General features: G+C 42.9%; 1 protein-coding gene across 1 annotated transcript in view; it reads right to left on the bottom strand.

The window, feature by feature from the left end:
- The window catches only part of ROR2 (receptor tyrosine kinase like orphan receptor 2), a 198,288-nt gene extending 184,013 nt beyond the window's left edge, over positions 1-14,275 (bottom strand). Inside the window, exon 1 of the mRNA XM_082245393.1 lies at positions 13,876-14,275. Within this exon, the coding sequence (XP_082101519.1) occupies positions 13,876-13,960 (85 nt within the window). The 5' untranslated portion in view covers positions 13,961-14,275. The remainder of the gene's footprint in view (positions 1-13,875) is intronic.
- Between the last annotated feature and the right edge of the window lie 3,746 nt (positions 14,276-18,021).

The following is an 18,021-nucleotide window of genomic DNA, read 5'->3' as shown; positions in this document are numbered from 1 at the left end:
CCTGGAACGTTTCTGTTCTGTACAATTACATCTGGAAAAAGTAGCAAACTTATAGGCAGCCCTTGAAATGTGCACACACAACATAACTTATCTAAAGAGGAAGTTCAGTTTGGACCTACTATGAAGGCAATCTGAACATGTTTGATTACTTTTCCTCTGTTTCCTGTGGAATAGTTATGTACAGTACTTGTAGATATTGCTCACCATGGGAGATGCAAAGCTGCTAAGATCATTCTCACTGTCCCCGGAATGAGCTGAATACCTGGCATCCTAGCAGCCAGTTCATATTTTTTCCATTACCAAGGAAAGTCAAAGCTGCTGAAGATCAAGACATTCATACCCCAAAAAAAAAGACACTTCTGGTGACCCCACAGCCTTGTGTATCAAGTTGGTTTAAATATCTGCTCATGTATGGTCAGCTAAAGACAGCTCAAACACATATTTGTTTTCACAGTCACTCGTTATTGGCCAACAATCAACAGTGTACTGAAACAGGAACTCTTTCCTTTCTTTGCTTATTGCCAGTGAAAAGGCTAGCAGTTTTGTAATTAGGAATGAAATCCATTTCCATATAAATGACAGTGATGATTAACACATTCCAAAGGGCAATTGGAAAGGAAGGTTTCCTGCAAACAGTTAGGCATTAGTTAATGTGATTAATGCTCCCCTACTGTCATCCAGTTGTTTACTGCCCTACCTCCACACATCAGTCACATGACATTTACAAGCAAGAACAATGTCCCACTCTTTGTTTTCACACACACAAATACCTCAGCTCTAAACATTACTATGCAGACTTTCAAAATGATTACGGTATTTAAATGTGAAAGATCACATATACAGCTGCAAGAAAAAGTATGTGAACCCTTTGGAAGGATATGGATTTCTGCACAAATTGGTCATAAAATGTGATCTGATCATCATCTAAATCAGAACAATAGACAATCACAGTCTGCTTAAACTAATAACACAAAGAATGAAATGTTGCCATGTTTTTATTGAACACATCATGTAAACATTCACAGTGCAGGTGGAAAAAGTATGTGAACCCCCTAGACTAATGACATCTCCATGAGCTAATTGGAGTGAGATGTCAGCTAACTGGAGTCCAATCAATGAGATGAGATTGGAGGTGTTGGTTACAGCTGCCCTGTCCTATAAAAAACACACACCCGTTCTGGGTTTGCTTTTCACAAGAAGTATTGCCTGATGTGAATGATGCCTCGCACAAAAGAGCTCTCAGAAGACCTACGATTAAGAATTGTTGACTTGCATAAAGCTGGAAAGGGTTATAAAAGTATCTCCAAAAGCCTTGCTGTTCATCAGTCCACGGTAAGACAAATTGTCTATGAATGGAGAAAGTTCAGCACTGCTGCTACTCTCCCTAGGAGTGGCCGTCCTGTAAAGATGACTGCAAGAGCACAGCGCAGACTGCTCAATGAGGTGAAGAAGAATCCTAGAGTGTCAGCTAAAGACTTACAAAAGTCACTGGCCAATGCTAACATTCCTGTTAGCCAATCTACAATACGTAAAACACTAAGGCTACATTCACACCTGAGCGTAGCGTTTTCGCGCGGTTTTTACCGCGATTTTTACAGCGATTTACAGGCTTTTTTGTGCAGGCGTTTTTTGATTGAATAGATACCAATGGAAAACGCCTGTAATCTGCCCAAAAAGAAGCTCATGTACTTTTTTGAGCGTTGGGCGTTTTGCTTACAGCGTCAAAACGCTCAGATGTGAACAGGGGCCATTGAAATGAATAGGATTTGTCTTGTTGGGCGTTTTGAGAGCTGATCCTAGAGCAGAAAAACTCCCCAAAAACGCCCCAAAACGCCTAGATGTGAACGGAGCCTAAACAAGAATGGATTTCATGGGAGAATACCACAGAGGAAGCCACTGCTGTCCAAACAAAACATTGCTGCATGTTTACAGTTTGCACAAGAGCACCTGGATGTTCCACAGCAGTACTGGCAAAATATTCTGTGGACAGATGAAACCAAAGTTGAGTTGTTTGGAAGAAACACACAACACTATGTGTGGCGAAAAAGAGGCACACCAACATCAAAACCTCATCCCAACTGTGAAGTATGGTGGTGGGGGCATCATGGTTTAGGGCTGTTTTGCTGCGTCAGGGCCTGGACGGATTGCTATCATCGAAGGAAAAATTAATTCCCAAGTTTATCAAGACATTTTGCAGGAGAACTTAAGGCCAACTGTCTACCAGCTGAAGCTCAACAGAAGATGGGTATTGCAACAGAACAATGACCCAAAGCATAGAAGTAAATCAACAACAGAATGGCTTAAACAGAGGAAAATACGCCTTCTGAAGTGGCCCAGTCAGAGTCCTGACCTCAACCCGATTGAGATGCTGTGGCATGACCTCAAGAAAGCGATTCACACCAGACATCTCAAGAATATTGCTGAACTGAAACAGTTCTGTAAAGAGGAATGGTCAAGAATTACTCCAGACCGTTGTGCACGTCTGATCTGCAACTACAGGAAACGTTTGGTTGAAGTTATTGCTGCCAAAGGAGGTTCAACCAGTCCAAGGGTTCACATACTTTTTTCACCTGCACTGTGAATGTTTACATGGTGTGTTCAATAAAACATGGCAACATTTCATTCTTTGTGTGTTATTAGTTTAAGCACATTTTATGACCAATTTGTGCAGAAATCCATATCATTCCAAAGGGTTCACATACTTTTTCTTGCAGCTGTATATATATATAGATGCACGTATCTTGACAGTGGAGCTAATGCTGGCTGCATATGAAATTGCTGAAGATGCTGGTTGGGGCCCACTAACCCAATACCCCAACACTTAATAGTTTTCAGTACTTCTATTAACCAAGTGAACTCTGAAATAGCACGGAATTCATTTTACTGATGACAAACCTATCTTTTATCTGAGATCAATAAATTGACATATAATAAATACGGAAGCTGCCATTACTGATTTTCATCTGACAATGCTACTCTCTCGCTGGTATTGCTGGCACACTGGCTTTAATCATCTCTACAGTGCTGGCCTGGAACATATATTGCGATAAAGTCACAGCTACTTATCTACATACTTGTTCCATGGAAGTAAAATTCACAAGATCAAAGCCAGGGGTCAGAATGACAGCTAACTAGCATTTTCAAAAGAAAATGTAAATAAAGGCCACCATTTTTTATCAACAACAGGTTCACAGAGGCAAGATTAATAATTATAAATTATTATTTATTATAATTACACAGGATTTATATAGCGCCAACAGTTTACAACATAAAGGCAGACGGTACAATTAAAATACAATTTGTTACAGTAGGCATTAGAGGGCCCTACAATCTAAGAAAATTCATTGTTTTTTGGCAATTTTACCTTTCATACCTGTCTCTTTAAAAATAAAACAAATTGACTGATAAGATGTATAAATAATATACAAGTGTTGTAGAAATCCAACCTCAATTGTGGATGCTATGGAATAAAGGAGACCCCATATGGCTCAATGTTTTCTACTTATGTCACTGAGAAGAGCATAACTTGTAGGCTGATACTGAGAATGTGTGAATGTCAACCATACATCTTTTTAATACCCGTGATCATTTTTCCTAGGTGTTTTCATCTTTTGCTGCCACATTCACTGTCATGTGGCTACAGCTAACATTAAGAATGCAACACCCTTTTAAAGGTGGTCATATATGAGAAGATTATTTTCAGACAAGGAAGTTTTCAGAACTCCTTAGCCAAATATTAGCTTGTGTATGGGAAGCTGCTGACTTTCAGGAACACTTAGACCAGGGGTCTCCAAACCTTTCAATACTATAATATATTTGAAAATATTCACAGGCCAAAAAAAACAATTTTATAAATAAATGAATAAAATTTAAATGAATAAACCAACACTCCAAAAAAAACCTTTACAACAGCCCTCCTTCATATCGGAGTACTTCTTTCACATCAGAAGCCCCTTATAACATTAGAAGCCCCCTTATTATATCAGAATCTCCCTTCACTTCAGTCCCCTTCCCCCCCCCCCCCCCCACACACCTTACAGTTTCTCCATGGTGGCAGCATGGCACAGGGTGGGAGACCAGGTCCCCTCTGAATTCTGGAGTGGCCCTGAAAACCCCCATCCTGGATCAGTGTCATGCATTTCAACGTGTGGTCAGGCTGGCCATAAGTGCCATAGCAATGAATGCTGCCGGGTATTTTGGCGTCATTAGTTGTTATACTGCTGGGGACCGGGACGACCACACAATGGAAATGCATTACGCAAATACAAACAAGTTGCTTCAGACCTCATAAAATCTGGTAGAGGGCATGATGTGGAACACAGGCTGTATTTGGAGACACTTGACTTAAGTTGGCCATAGATGGATCTATGTGTCGCCACTACAGTTGAACAGAATTCGATCTACCAATCAACTTTTGTTAAAGAGCTTTGTTGGATAAAAGCCGCTCGATCAGTGCTACAGGCTATAGGCTGCAGTGCTGATCTGTGCATTCTGACAGTGGGGGAGTCTCCCAGCTGTCCAAATACAATAGCACAGCGGGTAGGATTACCCCATCCACATTAAATAAGTGGATGGAGGAATCAGTTTCGTTTTCTTCAGGGAACTGTTTCTGGCCAGCCTTAGGCTGGCCATACATTATACATTTTTCTTATTTATTTCCTTTACGTTTAACTTAAACTATGTAGTGCAAGGCCCTTCCTGATTGCATACCAATTGAAAGTGTTTAGGTTTGACCTCACATTATATGGTTTTGGAAAATTATAGAAAGAAATTGTATAATGTATGGCAAGCCTTAGGCAATAAACAGCCAGGATGCAGAATGTGATCTAACGAGGGCTTTATATATGCCTCTAATATAAATTTTTATTGTTCCTGTTGAACAACAAAAAACTGATACTACCATTACTATGCATGGTAAAATCTGTTGCAGTCTGCACCTTCTGAAAACAAAAAAGATGATGGGTGGTCCACCCAGGCCTGCTTAAAACATGGATAAGCTTGTCTGATGAATTAATATGTAAGAAAAATCTTTGTGAATAAAAAAAAAAAGTGAGTATAGTTACAGGAAAACACAGACATTGAACACAGTTCTATACATATAATATAGTTTCTGGAAAACAAGGGATCAAGAAAGTTGACCACCATCATTAAATCCATTTAAGATAAGTAAAGTGGCTTTTAAAGAAAAATATAAAGCAACAAAAAGCACAAGCTGAACAGAACTGACATATAAAGTGGAAAATGTGTTTCTACACACAGTGATAAAGATCTCTAGGGTGATTTTACCCTGAAAGCTGAGTAATAAATATCTTAAAAGTGAGGTCACCTAAAGCAGATTACACAAAAGCCCATCACACTGTCTGTAAACCCAAGGACATTCTTTTTATCAAAAGAAGCAAGCAGGACAGCTATGTGACACCATTCGTGACTTTCATGTTGTTTCCCGTAGTCATTACTTCGGTCTGCACATTTTTTTTCTAGGTTTTTTTTCCTGACTTGATAATGTGTTAACCATTTAGGCAAAAGGCTGCTGCGTGGAAAATATAGTGTAATTATCTATCTATCTATCTATCTATCTATCTATCTATCTATCTATCTATCTATCTATCTATCTATCTATCTATCTATCTATCTATCTATCTATCTATCTATCTATCTCTCTATCTATCTATCTATCTATCTATCTATCTATCTATCTATCTATCGTAATTCAAGACATACACAGTATAACTTTCCATCCAGGACAACAACGTTAGTTTGTAAAACATCAGTTTCCAACTGATTAGATGAAAATTGTTCTACCTGTGACCATCATTGAGTTGCAAATTATGAGCCAAGTGCTGTAGTCAGCGCACATCTGGATGTATAACCTAATCAGTGCATGCATTTCTCCAACTACTTCCGCTGTTCACTGCACAATCCAGAGGTTCAATACTGACAGGGAACATGCAAACTTTTCAGACATACAGTAGGTAAAGAGCTGCTAAGATTTGGCCACATAGTGTGTGTCTATGTTGTACACCTAGGTCTTCTGGTCTATTATGGCCTAAAGCTTGCCACATACATTGTATTCTGATTACAGTATACAATGGCTTGTAGGTTACCAACAATGTAGAGCTACAGCCTATTAGATATATAAATTGAAAGGATTTTTCATGAAGGCCCTCAAACTTCATTGTTGGTGTTAATTCTAATAGAGATTATAGCTGATGATCTGCTTTACATGCAAAAGGGGTTGTAATTATGTTCAACTCGTATTTTGTGATGCAAACACCCCTGCTAAACAAAAGAGTTTGGTTCTCAGCTGCCCTGAACACTACTTGCAGTTAACCAGGGTCCAGGACAATAAGGTGCAGTATCACTGTGCTCTCCCACCTGTTAGTATGTCCACTGCATTAGACTGACATCACTTAGCAAAGCAATAGATCCTTGATTGGCTCAATATGCTGAACTATCCTGCCGAGTCTGTGTCTGGTGTTCAGCATTAAAGTGAACCTTCACTTTACCTTTGCAATCAAAGCAACAAGTTCACTTTATTCCACCCCTACCCCAGCAGCACATACTTACCTTTCCTTTGCTCCTGTGCTCCTCTAGCAAGAGAAGCTGCCCTGTGTACGCTGTAAGTCACTCAAGTCAAAGTTTACATAGGGCTATGCACCCTCTCCGTGTGACAGCACTTGTGCTTTGTAATAGGCCCAGAATTGTCACAGAGTGAGTCACATGCTCCTCCATCAAACTTTACGACATTATAAACATAAAAATTCTCCATTGGAGTACACATGATGACTACTCTTACTATTATGCCCCTCTCTCATTTAGCTTCTCAATCTTACTGGGGGCCTGACTTTTCCTGATTTCATGGCTAATAAAGAAATAAATAAAATGATACTGTCCAATAAGACTACCTCAGTGGGCATTCTTATTGGGGGTGCCAGCTGATGGAACTTAGCCATGGAGTGAGAAAAAGTCAGACCCCAGTAACAAAGGGAAACTAGAACACAGTGGGGCACAGTAGTAACTGTTCCTAGTTAACAGTGCCCCTTGTGTCTGTTCCAAGGTAGGTAGGTGGTGTACAGGACGCCCCTGCTGAGCGATAACACACATTTATATGTTGGGAAATATTAATAGGCAAAGATGATAAGCAGGTCTCATACTGTATCATTGTAGGGGTTATACATGTCATGATCCTAGAGTAGGGGTCTCCAAACTTTCTAAACAAAGGGCCAGATTAGTGTCCTTCAGGCTTCGGGGGCCAGACTGTGGCCAGTGGGTGTGGAAAATGCCCCAACATCAGTGGGAATAAATAATATTTCAGGTTGGTTGTCAATGGGGGTAGGAAAATGACATAGAACCAGTGGTCTGTAGCAGGAAAAATAGTTTCCCATCATGGGTACTGGTGGAGGGAATAGTGCCAAATGTTCTTATCAGTGGGAGGAATAGTGTCTTATCATTGGTGTCAGTGGGAGGAATAGTGTCCCATCATTGGTGTCAGTGGGAGGAATAGTGTCCCATCATTGGTGTCAGTGGAAGGAATAGTGTCCCATCATTGGTGTCAGTGGAAGGAATAGTGTCCCATCATTGGTGTTAGTGGAAGGAATAATGTCCCATCATTGGTGTCAGTGGAAGGAATAGTGTCCCATCATTGGTGTTAGTGGAAGAAATAATGTCCCATCATTGGTGTCAGTGGAAGGAATAGTGTCCCATCATTGGTGTCAGTGGAAGGAATAGTGTCCCATCATTGGTGTCAGTGGAAGGAATAGTGTCCCATCATTGGTGTCAGTGGAAGGAATAGTGTCCCATCATTGGTGTTAGTGGAAGAAATAGTGTCCCATCATTGGTGTCAGTGGAAGGAATAGTGTCCCAACATTGGTGTCAGTGGGAGGAATAGTGTCCCATCATTGGTGTCAATGGAAGGAATAGTGTCCCAACATTGGTGTCAGTGGGAAGGAATAGTGTCCCATCATTGGTGTCAGTGGAAGGAATAGTGTCCCATCATTGGTGTTAGTGGAAGAAATAGTGTCCCATCATTGGTGTCAATGGAAGGAATAGTGTCCCAACATTGGTGTCAGTGGGAAGGAATAGTGTCCCATCATTGGTGTCAATGGAAGGAATAGTGTCCCATCATTGGTGTCAGTGGAAGGAATAGTGTCCCATCATTGGTGTCAGTGGAAGGAATAGTGTCTTAACATTGGTGTCAGTGGAAGGAAAAGTGACTTGTATCAGTGGAAGAAATATTGCCCAAAAGGCTGGATAAATGCAAGCAATGGCCCACATATGGCCTACTTGCAACAATTTGGAGACCACCGTCTTAGAGCACCAGAGGTGACAGCGAAGGCCTTGGTTTAAATATTTGGTTAAGGCAGCCATAGATGGCTCCGATTTTGGCTTATCAACCAACAAAAGCAGGAAAGAAAATCAATACCTTTCATTATCTAATGCTAACAGTGTGGATAGAGGAATCTCCATTGTATTCTTGACGCAGGGGCACTTGCTACTATTGAGGGCTACTGACGCTGCCAAACAGTGACAACATCTGACAAGATTCAGTCACTGCTCAGCTGATAATTTACCACCCTGCTCAGTCCATTTTTGTTGAGCTGGTTGGTGCTTTCAGGGCCACCCATGGCTTGGATTTTTTCCTCTTCACCCGGAAGGCCATTTATGGAAGCCTTTAGACAGATAAGTAAGACAATGACCTATATCCAATTTACTCAACAAAAGAACCCACCCTTTTGTTACTCCAAGATATCCATATAATAGAATCATTCCAAAATCCCTCTCTCTCCCTCTCAAAGTTATCACAATTACTGCTATACTATATACATTCCAGTTAACAATAACTAGTAGTGACTTAAAACAAAACAAATGTATGAGTCCAGCAGTTGATCAGCTTCTCTGAAGACTCTGGGCTTATGTTATGCACACCTGGAAAGCATTTGTTACAGCAATTGTGTTGTGTTTGTCCTTTGTATGGAAGAGCCCTATGGACTTATATATGTTAACATTTCAAAACTTATTTTCAGCTTTGCATGCTCACCCGGCTATTAAATATGTAGGCTGATCACGGCAGCTTAAATTGGCAGGTAATATTTAAACCCTGCAGAAACCGCAAGACTTTTTTATTGCTTTTAAAATATAATTGTGACCTGCACTCTCAGAAGAGGTCAATGTAAATCAAAGAGGATAAAGAAAAGCTGTCCACAAAACTCAGATCAAATGTCCCACATCACACAAGAGGCAGCAGGACCTTTCTCCCCCTCCCCCCTCCTCCAGGTAAAGCAACAAATGGCAGAGGGGCTGAAAAGCCAGAGGAGCCTGGAGCTGAGCAACAGGAAGTGCACAATCTAAGCATCTGTCACCTCCTGGGGAGAGCTAAATGGATTAGAGCCTGACCAGGAGAAGAAAAGTCCTTTCAAAACATGCATTTGATTAACATGTCCACTCCAATATACAACATCGCTTCTACTCCCCTGAGCTATGATCACAAATCCCCATGCACTTTTCAAATGTTTGAATTCCCAGGTCAGTGGGGGTGGAAGGGGGGAGGACACCAAATAATGATCAAATAAACTAAATTGCTCAATGGATTGACATTGGTTTGACCCATCAGGGAAGAAAAGGGTTGCACAGAGCGGGGGCTGTATATGTGGTCTTATACAGTGGAGATTGCTGGGGGGGGGGGGGGGGGACTGTTTGGTTTGCACAGCACTCCTCCACACTAGCCAGTAATACAGTTCAATAGTAGAGCATGGAAGGGACAGATAGGACTTGTCTGATAAGATTAGCCCTATCTTCAATAGGCTCACACTCTTCTTGGATGTCTCTGGGGTTATCTGTAACAATATTTTCTCAGCACTAACAACATTTCTGCAATCTCTTAAATCACCCTATCACTATCCCGCCCTCTTGGGATCTGTTACATATTAGGAGACAATACCTTGTCATTTTCATCTCTAGAGAAGGATCAGACATGAAAATCAGACAATGGCCAGTACACCACAATGCATACTGACGATCACTTCACACAATCTACTATTGATCTCTCATCAAACAATCAAAAGTTCAGATCACTTCCCAACTCCAGCCCAAACTGTGACTTCATTGAATCTGCTCATAATGAGGGAGATTTACTAACACTGGAGAGTGCAAAATCTGGTGCATATGTGCATTGTAGCCAATCAGCTTCCAGGTTTTATTGTCAAAGCTTAACTACTTGCCACCCGCCCACCGTCAAATGACAGCGGAGAAGTGCGGATCTCATACTGGGAGGAGGTCATTTGACGACGCCCTGGAACGGACACTCTCACACACGCCCGTAAGGGTCGCGCGGTGTTCGCGGCCGCATCGTGTTCCTAGGACACAGTGCAACCCCGATCTTGGTAAAGAACCAATGACGTGGCTCTTTACTCATGTGAGCGGCTGTGTTCTATCACAGCCGGTCACATGTAAATGAGGAGGTGCCGTTTATTGGCGCTCCTCGTCTCACACTGTCAGCGTGTGTGGGGAGGAGAGCCAATCAGCAGCTCCTCCTCAAAGGGGAGTCCAGGACAGGTAATCAGGGCACTGATCATCAGTGACCCGATTACAGTAAAGAAAAAACAGTGCACATCAGTGATACAAATCAATGCCCATCAGTGACACCAATCAATGCCCATCAGTGACACCAATCAGTGCCCACCAGTGACCATAATAAGTGCCCATTAGTGATGCCAGTCAGTGCCTGCTCATCTTTGCTGCCCATCAGTGCCACCCATCAATGCTGCCCATCAGTGCCACCTGTCAGTGCCACCTATCAGTACTCATCAGTGCCACCTATCAGTGCGGCATATTAGTGCCTCCTTATCAGTTCCACCTCATCAGCGCCCATAAGTGGCACCCCATCAGTGTCCATAAGTGCCATCTCATCAGTGCCCATCAATGCAGACTATCAGTGCCCATTAGTGCAGCCTATCAGTGCCCATCAGTGCCGCCTCATCAGCGCACATCAGCGAAGGAGAAAAATTACTTATTTACAAAATTTACTGACAGAAATTAAGAAAAACTTTCTTTTTTTAAATTTTCTGTCTTTTTTCTAGTAAAAAGAAAAAAAAAAAAACAGCGGGGATTAAATACCACCAAAAGAAAGCTCTATTTGTGTGAAAGAAATAATAAAAATTTAATTTGGGTACAGCGTTGCATGAGCACGCAATTGCCATTCAAAGTGTGACAGCGGTGAAAGCTAAAAATTGGCCTGGACAGGAAGGGGGTGAAAGAGCACTGTAGGCAAGTGGTTAATTGAACAAGCTGAAGATAGAAGTTGATTGGCTAATATGCACAGATGCAGCAGATTCTGAGTGCACCAGTTATAGTAACCCCCCCCCAACTCCCCACTCCCCCCATTGTGTCCTACTGACATACCCTTGCAGCACTGTATTTAAAAAAAAAAAAGTCTCTTTGGGGGGGAAGTCACAGGGCCAGAAAGGTGAGAAATATTACCTTTTTTTAATATAGTAAACATGTCTTGTTGTTGCTGTCTCTATTGAAGAGAATTCCCTTCACTTCCCGTTCCAGTGACCCCTCTCACTGGGATAGGAAGTGAGTGGAAATCTCCTTAACAGGGCCACGGACAGCAGCTCAAGCCATACAGTGGTTCTCTGCCACAGCCTATATAAAACAAACAGAAAAGTTTTGGCTGCAGCTGGGCTTTAAAACAACATGAATTATTGTTACATCACTGAAGTCTGTGTCACCAAAAGGGCTCACAAAAGGAGCAACACACTGCAGAGTCTGGATTACCCCCCGCAAGCCGAATTGCGTTTCCCAAAGCGCTTCAAAATTCCTTGTTATTCTATTGTGCCCATTCATATCTGATAGATGTAAGTATAGTGAGAAACATATGAGAGAGAGTGAAGTACGTGAGCCTCTTTGGGGCGTGATTACGTGTTTTTGTCCCCTATAGACTTCAATAGGAGGAGGGCTCACTTATGAGTGTGGGCATTTTTATGTGACTTTGGAGCCTTTTTTGCATGTTTTCTGTCTTGGGTTTTTCTCTTTTAGCCAATGAATGAGTTATTAGAAAGTGCAGATGATTGTTCGGCACAACTTTGCATATTGCATACATTATTTTTAGGTTCTCCCACTGGGGTCTATAGGGGCCAAAAAGGAACAATCATGGCCTAGAAAAAGCTCCTGTACTTCTTGTGAACCCTGAGGATTAGTCCATCACCTTTAGATGTGAACAGGCACACTAGAATACCATGAGTATCTAAGTGTGGAGCATTGGAGAACTTCTGTTTTAAATTGCTCAGGTGTGAATGAGGCCTTTCTGGTGGCCAGACACACTTCGAATTTATCATCTGGCCGATCAATTGCAAATAAACGAATAGCTATAACTTCCTTTGTGATCAATTTAGCTTAGATTCGATCAAACTGAGTTGATCAGCCATGGTGGAAATCTATTGGCTGTCATTGACCGCCAGCACTGAGATGCTTTGGTCATGTGATCGATTTAGCTCAGATTCGATCAAGCTGAGTCGATCATCCATAGTGGAAATCCATTGGCTATCATTGATCACCAGCTCTGAGATGCATTGGTCATGTGGTCATTTTAGCTCAAACTAAGTTGATCAGCCATATTGGAAATCTATTGGCTGTCATTGATCGCCAGCACTGAGATGCTTTGGTCATGTGATCGATTTAGCTCAGATTCGATCAAGCTGAGTCGATCATCCATAGTGGAAATCCATTGACTGTCATTGATCGCCAGCACTGAGATGCATTGGTCATGTGATCGATTTAGCTCAGATTCGATCAAGCTGAGTCGATCATCCATAGTGGAAATCCATTGGCTATCATTGATCACCAGCACTGAGATGCTTTGGTCATGTGATCGATTTAGCTCAGATTCGATCAAGCTGAGTCGATCAACCATAGTGGAAATCCATTGGCTATCATTGATCACCAGCACTGAGATGCATAGGTCATGTGGTCATTTTAGCTCAAACTAAGTTGATCAGCCATATTGGAAATCTATTGGCTGTCATTGATCGCCAGCACTGAGATGCTTTGGTCATGTGGTCATTTTAGCTCAGATTCAATCAAATTAAGTTGATCAGCCATATTGGAAATCTATTGGCTGTCATTGATCGCCAGCACTGAGATGCTTTGGTCATGTGATCGATTTAGCTCAGATTTGATCAAGCTGAGTCGATCGTCTATAGTGGAAATGCATTGGCTATCATTGATCGCCCGCACTGAGATGCAATGTGATTGATTTAGCTCCTTAGTCGATCAGCCAAAGTGGAAATCCATTGGCTATCATTGATCACCAGCACTGAGATGCATTGGTCATGTGATCAATTTAGCTCAGATTCGATCAAACTGAGTCGATCAGCCATAGTGGAAATCTATTGGCTGTCACTGATCGGCAGCACTGAGATTCTTTGGTCATGAATGCCATCATATTTCAATTGATTAGGTTCAATGTGGTGGGTACAGACCCACAATTGATTATTTACAATTGTATCTACTGACTATGAATCGAAATCCACTTCCCTGTGTGTGGCATTGGTCACTCCCAGAGGGAGAGTTTGATCACAAAAGATCATTTATGAAAGCATGAAAGGCCACCAAGTGACCAGGACACACTTGTTGAAGGTATGAGCTCCAAGCAATCATCACATCCCCCATTCCCAAGCCCTGATCTCCTGCACACACTCCTAGAGAGGATCTACAGGGCACCACCCACATGGGACTCCTCCATCACATGAAAAATCCTTCTCCTACTGCAGCCAGGGGGACCAAAGGGGGCCAGAGGAAGGACATCCTGCAGGAGGGGAGAGAAGAAGACCATAGAGTCCTCTATACAGGTGTGTCCTCACCCAGAGGGGACCTTACCTGTAGTCAGGGTCAGTAGTACCATCAGCAGAAGCCATGTCAGCCCTCCAGCCTTCCTCCTGGCCATCCCAGCGTCAGATCTCATCTTCTTCCCAGGAGACCAATCACAGCATCCGAACGTAGTGAGTGTGGAGAGTGTGCGGAGTGTGCTGAGGACAGCAATGGGGCTGGCAGCCCCCCGAGCCGCCTGCCTGCTGCCTCTCCTCCACCTCCTGTACAATGAAGTCTTTGTCAGTTCTCTTCACCTCACTCCTTCTATACCTTTCCAGGCTCTGCCTTCTAGTCACCCAATGCCACCACTCCACAGACACCTCTATACACTTCTCCTCACGGCTCCTCCGCTCCCCCGCAGCATCCTCTCTGTACACTCCAAGCTAAGCGGGACACCTCCAGCACCAAACTTCCTTCCAAGTGATAGCGCTGCCCTTACTGAGTCCTACTCACAGCTCAGAGGGGAGGTAGGAGGAGTGGGCAGGCTCTGCTCCTTCTTCTCCCTGCACCCCCTGCCAACAGCATCCTGACGTCACCACCATGGAACCACCGCTGTCAGGCATGGGGATGTGCGATGGGGGCAGTGTGAGCGCCACCTGCTGGACGGCGCTCTTCTCTATGGTACTGCAAGAGTCAGCATGTTCTGACTGACCTGAGGAGTCTCCTCGCTGCACACCAGGTCTGTATGGAAATCCTTATCTCCCCTTCCTCTGCACTCACTTTACTAGAAAATTCTATTCCTGAGCTTATTAACCACTTCTGGACCCGAAGCATTTTCCCCCTAATGACCAGGCCATTTTTTTTGCGATTTGACACTGTGTTACTTTAAAAGAAAATTGCGCGGTCGTGCGACGCTGTACCCAAATAAAATTAATGTCCTTTTTTTTCCCCCACAAATAGAGATTTCTTTTGGGGGTATTTGATCACCTCTGCGATTTTTATTTCTTGCGCTATAAACAAAAAAAGAGCGACAATTCTGAAAAAAAAAAAAACAATATTTTTCATATTCTGTTATATAACATTCCCCAAAAAAATGTAAAAATCAAAACTTTTAATCCTTCTAGGCCAATGTGTATTCTGCTACATATTTTTGGTAAATAAGCGTATCTTGATTGGTTTGTGCAAAAGTTATCACATCTACAAACTAGGGGAACGATTTATGTAATTTATATTTATTTTTATTTTTTACTAGTAATGGCGGAGATCTGCGATTTTTAGTGGGACTGCGACATTGCAGCGGACAGATCGGACCCCTAACTGACATTTTTGACACTTTTTGGGGGATCAGTGACATTACTACAGTAATCAGTGCTAAAAAGATGCACTGTAAGTGCCGGTTCACATTTGTGCGATCACAGAGATCGCATGTAATTCAGAGTGCACTGCTCCTAAAATTACATGTGATCTCTGTGCGTGCAAATTGAACCATACAGTTTGTATGGCTGAATTCGCACCGAAATCGCACCAAACTTGCACAGGACCCTTTTTTTGGTCCGCAGCAGAATCGGTTCACACTAGTGCGATCCGATTCTGTCCGAACTTTCAGATCGTATCTGGGGGTGTCGTTAACTTTTAATTGACACCTCCAGCGTATCGCATATGGCAGTGTGAACTGCCAGGGGTGCGGATGCGATGCGGGAACACGCTGTATATTCGCAGCATTCCCGCATCACAGAAATGTGAACCGGCACTTACTGTAATAATGACACTGGCAGGGAAGGGGTTAACCTAGGGGTGATCAAAGGGTTATGAGCCTAGGGGAATGTTTTCTAACTGTATGAGGGGTGGGCTTGTGAAATGACCACAGAGATCATTGATACTATATAGGAGGATCACAGGCACTCTGTGATCATTTCAGAGAGAAGAACGGTCAGCTGCGTTTACAACAGCAGACCGCCGTTCTCTCTCAGCAGGGAGTGATCGCACTCGCCCCCCAGCACCATGCGCATAACCAACATAGAGCTACATCGTTTTGGGCAGCCGAGCCAGCCTGCCGCAGTAAAAATGCGGCGGGCGGTCGGCAAGTGGTTAAAGGTCATTTCACAAATAGACATGGAAAAAGAGATTTATTTCAACATTAGCCAAGTCAGCTCCAGAGCAATGTTTTTTCTTTGTCGCATACGTGTAAAAATCCAAATTTTTGGCAATAAAATTACATAAACCCCTCAGAGCATTTTATATTTTCTGAAAGCAGAGGCCCTGTAGAATAAAAAGTGGAGGAGCAATTCATTTGCCCACCCTTCAATGGGAGCGGGACAGTTATAAAGCATAGTTTAAGCCCATAGCAACTGGCAGTTTTAAAATGTTTTAACCACTTGCCAATTAGCCGCGGCTCTGTCCCGCGAAACAACACACCTGTAAGTCACATCGCAGGACCTCTAGCGGGGGCGCGAGAAGCTGATCAGCGGGTCCAGCAGCTGCGATTGTGGGTTCTGTGGAGACAGAACGGCGGTCTGCCATTGTAAACACAGCAGACCGCTGTTCTGTCAGTTATGGACACCGGGATCCTGTGTTACCCCTATTTAGAAACACAGGTCTCTGTGTTTATTTAGTAAATACACCCTCCCCCGAAAGTTAGAAAGCACCACCTAGGGACACATTTACCCTTTGGTCACCCCTGGTGTTAATTCTTCCCTGCCAGTGTCATTATTACAGTAACAGTGCATATTTTTTAGCACTGATTATTGTATTAATGTCACTGGTCCCCTCCAAAAGTGTCTAAAATGTCAGTTAGGTGTCCTATCTTTCCACCAAAATGTCGCAGTCCCGCTAAAAGTCGCAGATCGCCGCCATTACTAGTAAAAAAAATAAATAAATATAAATTACATAAATCTTACCCCTAGTTTGTAGACACAATAACTTTTGCACAAACCAATTACAATACACTTATTGTGATTTTTTTTTTTTTTACCAAAAACCTATAGCAGAATACAAATTGGCCTAAAATGATGAAAAAATTAGATTTTTAATTTTATTTTATTGGGAATGTGATATACAGTACCTCACAAAAGTGAGTACACCCCTCACATTTCTGTAAATATTTTATTCTATATTTTCATGTGACAACACTGAAGAAATGACACTTTGCTACAATGTAAAGTAGTGAGTGTACAGCTTGTATAACAGTGTAAATTTGCTGTCCCCTCAAAATAACTCAACACACAGCCATTAATGTCTAAACCGCTGGCAACAAAAGTGAGTACACCCCTAAGGGAAAATGTCCAAATTGGGCCCAATTATCCATTTTACCTCGCCGGTGTCATGTGTCTCGTTAGTGATACAAGGTCTCAGGTGTGAATGGGGAGCAGGTGTGTTACATTTGGTGTTATCGCTCTCACTCTCTAATACTGGTCACTGGAAGTTCAACATGGCACCTCATGGCAAAGAACTCTCTGAGGATCTGAAAAAAAAGGATTGTTGCTCTACATAAAGATGGCCTAGGCTATAAGAAGATTGCCAAGACAATGAAACTGAGCTGCAGCATGGTGGCCAAGACCATACAGCATTTTTGACTGCTTTCCTGAATGAAGAAGTCCTCTTTAAGCTCCCTTAGGCACTCCTTGCTGATGTAGCTACATGTATATATATAATATAATATAAGGACGCCCCCTTTCACTCTCTTATCTTCAGGGCTTAGACACTGCCCCCCCCCCCCCTTTCTAAGCCTCCTCTACTGGTTAGCTGACTCCCGGATCCCCTTGACCTTCTGGAGTGGTCCCCTCTCCTAGGCAGACCCCTGGGCGGTTTCAAGTACTCATGACACTGTTTTTTCCAAAAACTTCTGTCCAGCAGCTCCACTCAGTCCACAGCACTCTGGATCCCTCTCTGCAGCCCAGCTCAACCTTCGTCCTCTAGGCCGACCGCCCAGGACACTCTCACTTGCGCTGACAGGAGGAGAGACAGCCGTCACCCTCCTCCTGGGACTCTGCTTCCCGCCAAAGATGCCCTGTCACATGCTCCCCTCAGACTCATCCCAGGGTACGTTGCAGCAAACTCTGCCCACTGAGATAGCCATAAGCTCTGGTGTGCTGTTGGCTAGATTTCCTCCACTGTCCAATAAGAGCCCTCATTGGAAACAGTGGGATACTCCCTAGGCTCAACAGGTGACATGTGACAGCCTACCTAAATGATCAGGCCCCCCTGATATGCAGACAG

The sequence above is a fragment of the Pelophylax lessonae genome (assembly GCF_965119305.1).
Source record: "Pelophylax lessonae genome assembly, chromosome: 1".
Taxonomy (NCBI): Eukaryota; Metazoa; Chordata; class Amphibia; order Anura; family Ranidae; genus Pelophylax; species Pelophylax lessonae.
The sequence above is the reverse complement of the archived record's forward strand: the minus strand, read 5'-3'. Positions and strand labels throughout refer to the sequence as shown.